This window comes from Ambystoma mexicanum, chromosome 3p (assembly GCF_040938575.1).
Source record: "Ambystoma mexicanum isolate Mex_15411 chromosome 3p, UKY_AmexF1_1, whole genome shotgun sequence".
In the NCBI taxonomy this organism is placed as follows: domain Eukaryota; kingdom Metazoa; phylum Chordata; class Amphibia; order Caudata; family Ambystomatidae; genus Ambystoma; species Ambystoma mexicanum.
The window spans coordinates 30,475,742-30,490,815 of NC_090925.1; the positions used below are offsets into that span (position 1 = coordinate 30,475,742).

The following is a 15,074-nucleotide window of genomic DNA, read 5'->3' on the forward strand; positions in this document are numbered from 1 at the left end:
CAGAATCAAATTAATAAATGACTGAAAATAAATGTAGAAAAAATAAATCACTTTAAAGCAGAAATAATTAATAATTTTGACAACTGTATGTATAGAGATCCATAGATGTCTCATGCCCAAAGTGTTACCTACCATCTATGTTGCCCACCATTCGCAAAAAGACTCGCCCCACGCCCGCGAACAGCACTCTGGGACACACTCTTAGTTGCGCGCAAAGGTTTGGAGAGTGGGGGGGCGTGGCTTAGGATCAAGTTGCTTTAAAAAAGACATCAAAGGTTCCAAAGTCAAATTTAGCATTGGAATCTGTGGATGAAACATAACGTATATATGAAGGAGTCAATCCCGAAGAACGACTCAAGGAGAGTAACGACCCCTCAGGCTTCCCTTGCGACCCCTGTAGCCTCCCTTGCTACCCCTAAATATAAGAAAGATAAAACAACTTTTTGTTGTTAAAGCTCCTGTGCTGTGGCCAGTGTCATGCTTTGTTTCCGGAGTGGCTGGTTTCTTGTTCAGGCCTCTTAGAAAATCAGGGGGTTCCACAAGTGTAACACTTTAAGCAGTCACCCTAAATAAGAAAGCATAGGAATAACAAATGATTTGTCTTTCTGGAATTCTATACAATAATTGCTAGACTCATTAAAGGTTTGTTTCAGGCACACTTCAGGGAGCGAGTCACTGATTTAGTCTGTTCTTGGAGACCTCAAATTCACAATGCAGACACAAACGTCCAAAACGCATTTAGAGTAGAATAATCATTTATTTTGGACTATGTATTTTGCTTTTGGCAAGTTACAGTTATAGCATAGCATGTTTTTTTCTGCCGTTGTCTCTGTTACGATCATCACAAGATATCTCATCTCCGTGTCCTTCGTCACTTGACAAAATCCTTGTGCCTAAAAGCTTGTGTACAGTGCAGAAATATTTGACCATAGCACATGAAGAGGCCCTTGATTTTATTGTGCCCAAATGAATGCATTGTTTGTAATGTGTCTATCTTTCCTATCTCCCTGGCATGCTGTTCAGGATGTTTGTTTGCATGTATGAGGTAACTAGTGCCCAGAGTACGGGATGCCGTGCGAGTGTGCTGCTTTACCTGCGCTACTCTAAATTCTTTAATGCACAGTTATAAACCCTCCCAAGGGTATGTATTTTGCCAACCTCTGAAGCCTGAAAAGTAGAGGTCCACGCAGGCTTGACATGTGGCCAACTTTGCACCAGACCTGCAGATGAACTGGCCTGCTGTTAAATCTCAGGTACCAGTTTAATGGTATCCACTACAGAGTGTAATTTGCTTTCTGAATTTGAGAATATTCATACATGAAATTGCTCATTTTACTATAGCCAGTAACATATCTATAGCCGGTAAGATAGTTCAGTGGGTTGAGCAATCACTGCTGTGATGTGTGTGTGATCTGCAGGTTGCAGGTTCAAATCCTGGCAAGGCCAACTCAGCCTTTCATCCTGCTGAGGTTGATAAATGAGTATCAACAAAGGTTGAGTGATAAGGTATGTATATTTTTCCTATATAAAGCGCTTAAGCGAAAGTGCTATATAAGAACACATTATCATGTGGCCTTGGATGTCTGCTCGCATTCACAGTAATTTGGTAATATGGGCGTATACACACTTATAGTAACGATACATATGGTGATCCATTCTTGCATGAAATGTATATCACATTACAGTGATATTGTAACCATACTTTCCATAGTGCACTTAGGAACAATGCTATGTGATGCCACTTCCTGTTTTGTCAAGGGGTGAAAGGTCATGTTCCATCACTTCCTGCGATGTCACGTTGCGGTGGGGGTCACATGACATCACTTCCTGTGATGCCATCAGAGGTCAAGGGTCGTGGTATGTCACTTCCGCTACCCCTGGCAATGCGGTGAAATGAAGTCCCTGCCCCGCAGCCTCGAACGATGAGAACAGTGGTGTACAGACAAGCAGCACTCTCCGACGCACAGGGAAATACATTTTTTTTAAAACCGCACTACACTTGCATATACCCGCCTTTGTGGGTGTCAGCGACTCACGAAGGGGCTCCTCTAAAAGCTGGAGACTCTGTAGCCTGAAGGACCTTTGAATCCTAAATGGCCGCCATCTTTTATCTAATCTGAGAGTGGTTCAACACGTGGAATGTGTAATGGCGGCACCTTCTCGCCCTGTGTGTTATAGAATGCAGGTTCTGTAGACGGTGGGCCCACCTCCTTCTCTCTATCATCAAAATGAGCCATGTTTCATTAAGATGTGCAAGCTGGAAAAATATAAAAAACACATTAAATTAAATATTTGACTGTGTTAATGGGTGTGAATTTGAATACGTGGCATTAATTTTAACCACTTTTCCTGTCTTTTAGGATTGCAGAGTTACCCCTCTTTCAAGCTGCGAAGAAGAACAAAATTAAAGCGATCGGGACGTTTCTTGGCTCCACCTCCTGTGACCCCTTTCAGAAAGGTAGGTCTGTCTTTTCCCCATTCCTGTCACTTAAAGCACTTCAATGACATTGCATCCAACGAGGCCGGAACAGGTTCTCATGCCATGTTCTTTCTAGAGAGGGGTGCCTGCTACCTTTTTTGTAACATCGCATCAAATGCATATCTTTACTGAGCCCTCTTTAGGCCCTCGTGGAGAGGCGGGCAACCAGTTTAACATCACTCACCATCGTCTGTTTGGGAGCGGGGGCATGAGTGGCTCCAGAGCCCACAAAATAGCCATGTCAACTTTCTGCATTGCCCAACCCTGTCCCTCCCCCCTCAGCATCCAATTAGAGGCAGCTGAGCTGGTGAGACTGTGGTGAGTTACAAGAACTCCCCATCGTATTACTTGAGGAGTGTCAGGCCGCTAGGGACCTGGACAGTCTGGCTGCTATCCCATGTGCCTCCTGGTGGGTAGAGGAAGTGGTATTCCACGGGCATGCCACGCCGCCCCCCAGCAAGGTGCTGTAGCATGCTGAGTTTCCCAAAAATCTTACTCTAAACCCAGGGCCGGTTGAAGATATGTCTGGGCTGGTGGGGGCCCAGTTCAACATGTTCGGGGGCGGCCCTAGGCTACAGCTGGGAAAAACAGTCCAAGGCACCCATGGACTGCTTAAATTACAATATGTAATACAATAAAGAGCAAGATGATACGTGTTGTTTACTTGCCTCCAACCCCCTCACACAAAAACTCTATAAGGTTTTCCAGCATCACTAGTCCTGAAAAAATGGACTGTCTGCTATAACTGATTTACACAAATGTATAACAAGTTTATTATTCAAATAATTTAAACTGAATTTAAACAAAAAACACTACCCTCACCTAACACAGTGTACTAAACATTAAAAAACAAATATAAAACAAATGTAAAACATCCAATAACTTATTTATACGACACAAAAGATATCACATAACACACAAAAAAATCTCAATGTGTCACTAAAACAACAAGCATCCCAACATGTTTCTGTTCTTAACTGCCCAGTTCAGGCGAACATTCTTCAGGGGATAAATTTAAAAGCATCCACTAATCTCTTCCACACCGTGTTGAAAGGGTAGATTCAGGCACCCAAGAGGGTAAAAGGAAAACAAACTCCAAGCCTTTAAATGGTGAAACTTCAAAGCACGTCACAGAATGACAAATTTGCTGGTTTCCCTCCAAATGAGAAATCAATACTTCAACAAAGCGTCACAGTCCGCTAGAGTATCGCCACACCTCCACAAATGTAGGGATCAAGACTGCAATTCACAATTCAGTAATGAGCAAGTTGAAATGTAAATCAGTTATAGCAGACAGTCCATTTTTTCAGGACTAGTGATGCTGGAAAACCTTATAGAGTTTTTGTGTGAGGGGGTTGGAGGCAAGTAAACAACACGTATCATCTTGCTCTTTATTGTATTACATATATCTATATCCCCGTTGGTGGAGTAGGATGTTTTCATGTTAATAGGGATTCTTTATACCTATTTAAACATATTACTGCTTAAATTACAATGCAGTTGAAAATGTAGCAATGGGGTGGGAGCGACTGATTGTCAAGGGGCGGGCAGCCAGCGCGGTGATGAAGCACTAAATGTCAGCTGAGAAGAACGCTGCTGGGGACTGCAAACCCCAAAGGGCTCAGCAAAGGCAACCTGTCACGTGTGTGCTGCAAAGCACATATCACTAATGCAGCACTCACCAGAGTAAAAAGGAAACCGAGTGAAAAGAACCCTGCTGGGGACTGCAAATCCCAAAGGAAGTGAAGGCCCGAGGGGCTCAGCAAAGGCAACCTGTCACGTGTGTGCTGCAAAGCACATATCACTAATGCAGCACTCACCAGAGTAAAAAGGAAACCGGGTGAGAAGAATCCGGCCGATTTCTGAAAAGCCGGTGGGGTGAAGACGTGCTGTAATGCATACATTTAATGTCCTAAATCAAAGGTATATGTTGCTGTGTCATAAGGCTGCCAACATGCAACAGCCACTCCGGGCCTCCTCTTGCCCCCAGACTCAGGGCCCATTCAACAGAAAAATGTGAAAGGCCCCGACGGTGTCCCTGTTCAATCCCCAGAGGAGTAATGCGATAATATGGCGTTTATAATGCGTCTATGCACAAGTGTTTCAAGGCGTGACATGGTAACGACATGTGCCCAAAGTTTAAATGAAGGCTCTCGGCCTACTAAGCCCAGAATGGCTTTTCTGTCTACAAGCATTCTGGCTTCGGTGCAAAACCTGCTCCTCCTATGAGATCTGCCAAACGCATCAGAGGAGCAAGAAGGTCACGATAAAGCGCAGAAAGGGCCCAGCAGTTCCCAAACTCACTGCCAACAGAGTCCCGGGCCAGAGAGAGAGCGGCGACTAGAGCCGCGCGCCGATCACCTCCCCGCTCAATGTAGGAACCAGAGGCGTGGGCCATCTCCTCAGGACTATAGCCCCCTGAGGGGTGCCTGAGGGGGCTATAGTCCTGAGGAGAAGCTCAGAAGCTACAACCAAAAGGCTAGCTAGCCCCAAATCCCATTTTCGCTATCTCTCCACTCTATACCCATGCATTTGGCAACACGGTGTGACAGTAAAGTGCCACCAATAAGCCAAAATTAAACATCCACCTACCCACAAGTCAAAAGACTTTCGAACGTTGCTTCTCCGTTGCAATAGTGCACTGCAGCCAATCAGAAGCCAGCCTTCAAAATCTTAACCAACACTGGTGTGGGCTGCACACACACACCTTTGATGCAGGGTGTGTTTTTATATATATATTTTTTTTAAGCATTACCGCGGCAGTGTCCTTTCTGTCTTTCATGAAGTTAGCAGCAGACTTCAGAAAGATACTTTCTGGAGCTGGCATGCTTCCACGTCACTTCCTCCATCCGAATGGGGTGAGCTTTGGTTAAGCAGTTTGTCTATGCTTAAAGAGGAGCAACGTTCTATGGGGTGTTGGATTAAGAACCCCCTTTGCTGGAGTGTCTGCTCTGCTCTGCTCATTAAGATGCTTTGCAGGGGGGTTTGAACCTTATAGTTTTAAGGAAGTAATGTTAAAGCGGACTGGACGCCATGCCGAAGAGGTGACTGTCGATTTGCTAAAGGTGAAGCCGAGACTGGAACTTTGAAACTGCTCTGCGCTTTGTATGAATCGGAAAACATGTTCTAAAAATCACAACCCAAGTACGGCAACCCCCCCCCCGCTATTATATCATGGTCTAACTGGAGGGCCTGTTTAAAGGGAGGTCTTTTTAGTTTTTTCATTTTGTATGTGCTGTTTTGGTTTTAAGCCTTTTTATTCTAAAAGAATGTGGATCAATTCTTTGTGGTGTTGTTGATTTTATGTGACATTTTAAAGGTTTTCGTGTGAGAACCATATCCACTAAAAAATTAAATATTTAAAAAAACCAAAACGGGCCAATACCTTGGACTCTTTTGCGTGGATTGTTTAATGGGTCGAAGTCTTTTGCTTAAAAAATGGCTGAGTGTTTGGAGGTCCCGTGCAATTTAATCAGGCAGTGCCTTTTATCGTTTCTGTGTTGACCATGTGTCCTCACGCCTGTACTGAGGCACTTGGGTTACCTCAAAGGTCTTATGAAACATAACAAGACTGCAATTAAATGACTTTTATAGTAGAAACTACCCAGTGAGTGTGATTCTTTGAACGTCTATGATAAGTCCTGCCTTCTGTCTGGAAACTCAATGTCTCTCCAAAACACTCTCTTCCCTTCCTGGGCTTTCTGATGCTTCAGTTCAACCTTAGACCATTCGACTCAATTAACATGACCGAAGACTTCTAGAGAAAGGAAAGCCCCGGATTGGGTTTGAAGTCATCTGGTGGCCTCATTGTCCAAAGCTTGTTTTCTTTCTCCTGCTCTCTCCTAAGTTGATTCTCACTGTAATTATTGCATGATCTCTATCCACGCTCTGTCTAGGGGTATCTGTGTTTCTGGCCTGTAGTTGGACATCTACTGGCGAAACCCATCCCAGCCTTCCTCAATGGTGCCCTCTCTTGATGTTGACGCTTCTGATATCTGATTCTTTCTGTCCTAACCCTACTTTAGGCGCCATTGGTGAGACAGCGCTCCACGTGGCGGTCCAGTACAGCAAATTAGACGCGGCCATGACGCTTCTGGATGCAGTGCCTGACCTCCTGGATATGCCGATGACATCAAAGTCACATGAAGGTACAGCAGCTGGACAGGAGTTCAGTGAGGTCACCAGGGCAGCAGGACAGTGAGAAGAAAAGGCCCCTGGTCATGGAGTGGCAGGGTCCAACCAACTGGGGGGCGGGGGGGTCCCAGGAGCATATTGAGGTCGCCCGCAGGCATTTGAAGAATTAACATTTGCACATTTAGTTTCACAGCAGGTATGCAGTTTTCTGCCACTGTTTATAATTGCGTGATTCACACATTAAAACAAAGATAGATTCCATCCAAGAACACCAAGGAAAGGGTGCTTGGCATTGTGGAGGTGGATTTACAGATAGCTGTTGTGTGGCGTTGTGTGTGTGTGTGTGCTTGCTTGCTTGCACATGTGCCTCCATGTACATGCCTGGTATAATAAACCTATGGAGCTGTGATTCTGTGTGGGGGCTTCTGAGCACCAGGCAGGCGTGGTACATAAACCCCCAACACAAGAGCAGGCTCCAGTTATTGGGGCATGTGCAGTGTTTGGGCACATTGAGAAAGCGATGCAGTGTAAGAGAAAGGAGGTACAGAGGGGTTCCCACAGCATAGCGAGAATACAGAGGCCCGGGGATAACACCTGGACATATCCCCTGGGGTGCCACAGGCTCTGGAGTATGTGGGTCCCACTGATTAGGACCCTCGGAGATTCGAGGCGCCACGCCTCCATGTATTGCCAATCCAAGGCCTTCACACTCCCTCTCATGGCACCAGCGCGTCCTTGCACTAAAGGCCGCATAGCCCAGTCCTTCGGTTTTGTGAGGTCAAGGATAACGCCATTTAGAAGATGAATCTTCTGCAGATATGGTGTGATGGATAAAGGTGCATCCATGTCACTGTTGGCTACGATGTGTAATAATGGCTAATAGAACACAGGTAGAAGGGAGAACATAGGCTCAGGTGACCTGTGCCAAGGTCGTCAATCCCAGAGGAGGCCTACCAAAGGTTAATGAAACCTCTTTGCTTTGGTCTAAATAGGGGTGTACCAAACTTCAGCTTCGAGTAAGTATTTGGCTGAATTCCAACGAGAAAAGCTATTCAGCTCCAGCCGAATACTTTGTCTTCTCCTTTCGATGCTTCTCGTTTCGCGCCTAGAAACACTTGTGTACAGGCGCGTTATAAATGACACATCATATCAGTGCAATGTAATGACTCAGAGAGGCCAATAGGGAGTGCAGATTGCAAAGGGAAATGGAAGGAAAGATTGACAGCATTCCTGATAAATGGAAGTCTAAGGGCATGTGTTGGTGTATTATAGAGGAGGGGTGGTGAGGATGACTGAGTGGTGAGCATGGTTTGTTCCCATGGGAATTGCCTATGGAGATGCTTGAAATCGCGACAGGTAGTGGAAACCATTAATTCTGAGTCAGTTATATATCAGGCAGAGTGACGCACCCCATCCAAGAGACCAGGAACTTCCTGTTGGGAAATCTCTCCAGTTTCCCTTGAGGGCCCATCTGCCAAAGGGACTATGGAGATGCCAGTTTGAGGACTTTCTATGGGGCATAGCCAAGCCGCTATACTCTTCTCTGGAAGTTGGTAGGTGCAGAGGATGTCTGGAAATCAAGACTTTCAAAGAGGCAGACTTCCTCTTTTAGGTCAACAGGGTCGGGAACGAGTCAGTTACATGTCAGCCAGTGCAAGATGAGGCTGGCATTACCCAACCCGTATTGGCTTCTTGGGAGAACTTGCCTATTGGGAAATCTCTCAGAAAACATTATATGCCACTCTGCCCCAACAGGAAAGGTGTGGGATGAGATAACCTTTCTGTATAGTCAGGGAGAACAGAGCACACTTTATGTACTGGGGCTGAGGGGAGAAAGGTTGAAGCGTGAGGGACGTAACAACCCACAGATCCTTGCATCCTCTTGTTTGAAGGGGACAGAGGTGCAATACGTGGATGTGGGTTGAGATTTGATAAAAAATGCGTGATTGCCCAAACGGTAAGTACCTTCATAGAGCTATTTTGGTTCGGGCACCTGTGAGGCTTTCCAACCCTATTGGCCTCTTGCGAGATGACATGACTAGCTGCATACAACCTCCAACCGATTCCACCTACCAGCCTCTTACTGAAGCTTACACTGTCACAGGTCTGGCATGTTCGCCACTCCCCCCAATGCGTTTAGGATACACCAGAAGATCAACAAGGCAACGAAAAGGACATTTCCAGACACTGCCTTGACTGTTCGATGGGTTGAGTTGGGGGCGAGGGGAATTAGTGATTCCAAATGCTACTCCAATAGTTTCCTTTCAGCTGGAACTTGGATGACCCACAGTCTTCTTCACTGTTTTCATACTGCTGATTGGACTCCCACTTAAAAAGCATTGCTTTCTGCAATCCTATGTAGTCTCCCAGCTGGATTAGCCACAGCCGGAGCATGAGATGTGAGGTGGGAAATGTTTCCGGGTGTAAAACATTTTCGAGGGTTTTGAGGTCCAGTACTGCTGACACCTAAAATTTGACTAGATAGTAGTAGTTTCTTAAGTTCCTTCCTCTGGGCTTGATGTGAAATTGACCATGTAATGTTCAAGGGCAGTCACGTAGTTGATGGGACCTAAACTGCTTCCTCTGAAGTTGTGATGTCAATTTCATGAAATGTGTGACCTAGAGTAATGTGGTGTAAATCTTGTGTTTAGGTCTGACAGCCCTGCACATTGCAGTGCTAAACCAGAACCTTGCCTTGGTAAAGGAGCTCATTCGCAGAGGAGCGGACGTGTCAACGCCGCGTGCCACCGGAACTTTCTTCAAACGCAGGCCACAAAGCCGTTTTTATTATGGTGAGAACTTTGAAATCCCTTGCATATTGTTAAAATTTCAAGAAAGTAAATTCATCCTGTTTTTTCCAAGGTTTGCCCTTCATGCCATTATTAAGATTAGTAATCAAATTGTCTTTCTGTGTGAAATGTCACTGGAAATGGTACACAAATTGACTTTCTGTCAATGTATAATGTACATTGGAAATTTCAGTTTGAACTCCAGTCAATTTGGTCATTGCCCTCCCTTTTGAATGTCGTTGAGTTGCTTGCTAGTCCTTGTGTGACCTATTTCAGGTCAGTGCGTTGGTTGGCCCTTGTTTGAGGGTATGTGATTTCCAGGGCAACTGAGGATATACAATCTAGATTAAAGATGCATTGAGAATGCACTGATATCAGTTACAAAGAGAGGGTGACACTTAATGTTAGGGTTTTGGACAATGCTATCAGAAATTGCTGTAGTTCTGGTTTTGTGCAGTAATTTAATTTTCCATGGGCAATTGCCATTGTTTTTGGTTAGGACACACATAAGCCCTATTTGGAGTAATAGGTTAATAATGTACACATTGCTGTGAAGTGCAATCATTGTTATGAAAAATTGAAGGGGTGAGATATGCACGATTGAGGTTGCTCTCCATGACTTGGGTAAAAAAGGAGGTTATCCATGCTGTGTAAACCCATATGAAGTAATGTTTCATCCAGTAACGCTGCATACATCCATGATTTTACGTGAAGGGCAAACAAATTAAAAAATATAACAGCAAGGCATATGAATTGACTTTAAAAGCGAAATTGTCAGCTTTGACGTCACAAGCTAAATAAACCACTGCTAAATAAATATGGTAAGTTTACCTGCACTCATGTAATTTCTTTTTTTTCAGCAAAAGGTTATAGCTGTTATTACATACGGTGCTGATACAGTAATTCCAAAATCTCCCGAATATTGGGACAAATTAAAACATCCCGAATATTGGGACAAATTAGAGACCCAGTTTTGGAAGCACGTATTAAATCTTCCCAAAAGTATTCCTAGCATGTTATTACGATTTGAGCTAGGAATGTTGTCATTGCATGTACATGTGATCTGGAAAATGTGTTGCCTCTTAAGGACATGTTTACTGGGGAATACTGAAATAAAACATTCTATTGTATGGACAAGATACTTGCATCAAAACATGTTTTTCCGATGAAATGGAGAACTTGCTTAATCAATGCTCTTACTGATCTTGAGCTTTTAATAACAAATCCAACACGGGCTAAATTAAAACTCTATCACTACGATTGGATTTGCACACAAGACAAGTGTTTCCTGCTTGCTGATTTTGATAGATCGTTATTCGGCTTTAAAAAATGTGGTATGATGCCTGATTACCTCATTAAGTGCCCTCCAATCATATGCGAAGAATGATACTAAGACTGCACTTAAATCTGTGGCCAACAAATGATGTGTTAGCCAGAAGAGGTACAATTAGCAAGGATGTGATATTCTGTCGCTTTTGTCAAAATAAGAACACAAGAGAAACATTACAACACATTCTTGTGACTTGCAAAACTCTTCTCATCATACCGGAGAAATGTTTTCAAATCTTGGTCAAAGACATTATGTAGTAAAACCGAAAAAGAGATCCGGTCCAATATTTTCTCTTCAGGGACGATAGCTGTTAAAATAGCGACCATACAGTTTTTTAGAATCTGTGATGTCACCCAAAAAATTATGGCAAATGATGACAAATGATTGAAATTAAAAATCATTTTATGTAAATTTCTTTGTATGCTTTTTTGCGACGCTTTAATGCTGATTTTATGTTGTATGTGTTGTGTTTTATATCTTGTTAAATTAATGACACTGGATAGTTTTTAATATAATCAACACATTGTAAACTGCAGAAATGTAAAAAGAACATTTTTATTCATATTTTTGAAAGGTTGATACTAACTCAGCCAAACAAAATAAAAAAATAAAAATATATATAATGAACCAGCATTCAAGTGCGTCTCAGGGCAAAAATGCATTAACATACTACATAGTCACCTGTCCAACACTTGTCCCTTATCGTGTGCCATGTACTGATGCCCATGTGGATGAGAATCCAAAAAGACTCTATACTCACACCTCCAACACTTGTCCCTTAACATGTGTCATTTGCTGATCACCATGTGGGTGAGAATTAAAAAGACTGTATACTTGCCTGTCCAACACTTGACCCTTGCCATGTCTTTATTGATAGTCGTGTGTGTGCATCAAAAAGACATATACTCACCTGTCCAACACTTGTCTCTTACTGTGTGTCAACTGATGCCCATTTGGATGAGAATCAATTATACTCTGTACTCACACACTTCTCCCTTACCGTGCGTCATCGACTGATGACCACGTGGGTGAGAATCAATTAGATTCTATACTCACCTGTCCAACACTTGTCCCTTACCGTGTGACATCTACTAATGCTCATGTGGATGTTAATAAAGGACTCTCTACTCGCCTGTACATCACTTGTCCCTTACTACTCACCTGTGCAACAGTTGCCCCTTACTGTGTGACATCTGCGGGTGCTCATGTGAATGTGAATTAAGGACTCTCTACTCATCGGTCCAACACTTGTCCCTTACCATGTGGCATCTACTAATGCTCATGTGGATGTGAATAAAGGACTCTCTACTCCCCTGGCCAACACATGTCCCTTACTGTGTGGCATCTACTAATGCTCACGTGGATGTGAATAAAGGACTCTCTACTCCCTTGGCCAACACATGTCCCTTACTGTGTGGCATCTACTAATGCTCACGTGGATGTGAATAAAGGACTCTCTACTCCCCTGGCCAACACATGTCCCTTACTGTGTGGCATCTACTAATGCTCACGTGGATGTGAATAAAGGACTCTCTACTCCCCTGGCCAACACATGTCCCTTACTGTGTGGCATCTACTAATGCTCATGTGGATGTGAATAAAGGACTCTCTACTCCCCTGGCCAACCCCTGGCCAACACATGTCCCTTACTGTGTGGCATCTACTAATGATCACGTGGATGTGAATAAAGGACTCTCTACTCCCCTGGCCAACACATGTCCCTTACCGTGTGGCATCTACTAATGCTCATGTGGATGTGAATAAAGGACTCTCTACTCCCCTGGCCAACACATGTCCCTTACTGTGTGGCATCTACTAATGCTCATGTGGATGTGAATAAAGGACTCTCTACTCCCCTGGCCAACACATGTCCCTTACTGTGTGGCATCTACTGATGCTCATGTGGATGTGAATAAAGGACTCTCTACTCACTTGTACAACACTTGTCCCTTTGCGTGTGACATCTACTAATGCTCACGTGGATGTGAATAAAGGATTCTCTACTCCCCTGGCCAACACATTTCCCTTACTGTGTGGCATCTACTAATGCTCATGTGGATGTGAATAAAGGACTCTCTACTCCCCTGGCCAACACATGTCCCTTACTGTGTGGCATCTACTAATGCTCATGTCGATGTGAATAAAGGACTCTCTACTCCCCTGGCCAACACATGTCCCTTACTGTGTGGCATCTACTAATGCTCATGTGGATGTGAATAAAGGACTCTCTACTCCCCTGGCCAACACATGTCCCTTACTGTGTGGCATCTACTAATGCTCATGTGGATGTGAATAAAGGACTCTCTACGCCCCTGGCCAACACATGTCTCTTACTGTGTGGCATCTACTAATGCTCATGTGGATGTGAATAAAGGACTCTCTACTCCCCTGGCCAACACATGTCCCTTACTGTGTGGCATCTACTAATGATCACGTGGATGTGAATAAAGGACTCTCTACTCCCCTGGCCAACACATGTCCCTTACCGTGTGGCATCTACTAATGCTCATGTGGATGTGAATAAAGGACCGTCTACTCCCCTGGCCAACACATGTCCCTTACCGTGTGGCATCTACTAATGCTCATGTGGATGTGAATAAAGGACCCTCTACTCCCCTGGCCAACACATGTCCCTTACTGTGTGGCATCTACTGATGCTCATGTGGATGTGAATAAAGGACTCTCTACTCCCCTGGCCAACACATGTCCCTTACTGTGTGGCATCTACTGATGCTCATGTGGATGTGAATAAAGGACTCTCTACTCACTTGTACAACACTTGTCCCTCTGCGTGTGACATCTACTAATGCTCACGTGGATGTGAATAAAGGATTCTCTACTCCCCTGGCCAACACATGTCCCATACTGTGTGGCATCTACTAATGCTCACGTGGATGTGAATAAAGGACTCTCTACTCCCCTGGCCAACACATGTCCCTTACTGTGTGGCATCTACTAATGCTCACGTGGATGTGAATAAAGGACTCTCTACTCCCCTGGCCAACACATGTCCCTTACTGTGTGGCATCTACTAATGCTCACGTGGATGTGAATAAAGGACTCTCTACGCCCCTGGCCAACACATGTCCCTTACTGTGTGGCATCTACTAATGCTCATGTGGATGTGAATAAAGGACTCTCTACTCCCCTGGCCAACACATGTCCCTTACTGTGTGGCATCTACTAATGCTCATGTGGATGTGAATAAAGGACTCTCTACTCCCCTGGCCAACACATGTCCCTTACTGTGTGGCATCTACTAATGCTCATGTGGATGTGAATAAAGGACTCTCTACGCCCCTGGCCAACACATGTCCCTTACTGTGTGGCATCTACTAATGCTCATGTGGATGTGAATAAAGGACTCTCTACGCCCCTGGCCAACACATGTCTCTTACTGTGTGGCATCTACTAATGCTCATGTGGATGTGAATAAAGGACTCTCTACTCCCCTGGCCAACACATGTCCCTTACTGTGTGGCATCTACTAATGCTCACGTGGATGTGAATAAAGGACTCTCTACTCCCCTGGCCAACACATGTCCCTTACTGTGTGGCATCTACTAATGCTCACGTGGATGTGAATAAAGGACTCCCTACTCCCCTGGCCAACACATGTCCCTTACTGTGTGGCATCTACTAATGCTCACGTGGATGTGAATAAAGGACTCTCTACTCCCTTGGCCAACACATGTCCCTTACTGTGTGGCATCTACTAATGCTCACGTGGATGTGAATAAAGGACTCTCTACTCCCCTGGCCAACACATGTCCCTTACTGTGTGGCATCTACTAATGCTCATGTGGATGTGAATAAAGGACTCTCTACTCACCTGTGCCACATTTGTTCCTTGTTTTTTGTGCCGACTGGCTTTCATGCATCTATGCATCACTAGTCCTTTAAAGGCCTATTTATTTTATGCCATTGTTTTCAGCAATGGCAATATTTTGGGAATAATACTGTTTTATGTGTTTGGAGATCACTCAAAATCTAAGGGATTTAATGCTTATGGTATTTCTTATAAACTTACCCCAGGTGGTAATATAACATGTGATATCAGCCCATTGCTCTAAACCAAGAAATGTGCTAAAAACATGTGATGGCAGAGTTCCATTATTTCTCAATGTTTCCCGCCAGTACTGCACGAGGCCTTCATTGCTACGGTTCTACGTCAGATGGTTCAAATGCCAGCGTACATTCTGGACTGCCCCACATTGGGAAAAGATATGGGGAGGGGGGTGGGAGATGGTGGTGGCATTTTAAATTTAATGCAAGTTACATTCAGGAACCTCCAACGTAAGCACTTACATACTGTCGGGTTCCCGGCATGCAACGCTCATCA

The 15,074-nt window shown here is 44.3% G+C and overlaps 1 protein-coding gene across 1 annotated transcript in view; it reads left to right on the forward strand.

Moving 5' to 3' along the window:
• LOC138580096 (transient receptor potential cation channel subfamily V member 6-like) overlaps positions 1-15,074 on the forward strand; it is a 353,625-nt gene that overhangs the window by 130,519 nt on the left and 208,032 nt on the right. Inside the window, exons 2-4 of the mRNA XM_069650375.1 lie at positions 2,361-2,458; positions 6,505-6,627; positions 9,265-9,405. Coding sequence (XP_069506476.1) covers positions 2,361-2,458; positions 6,505-6,627; positions 9,265-9,405 — 362 coding nt within the window. The remainder of the gene's footprint in view (positions 1-2,360; positions 2,459-6,504; positions 6,628-9,264; positions 9,406-15,074) is intronic.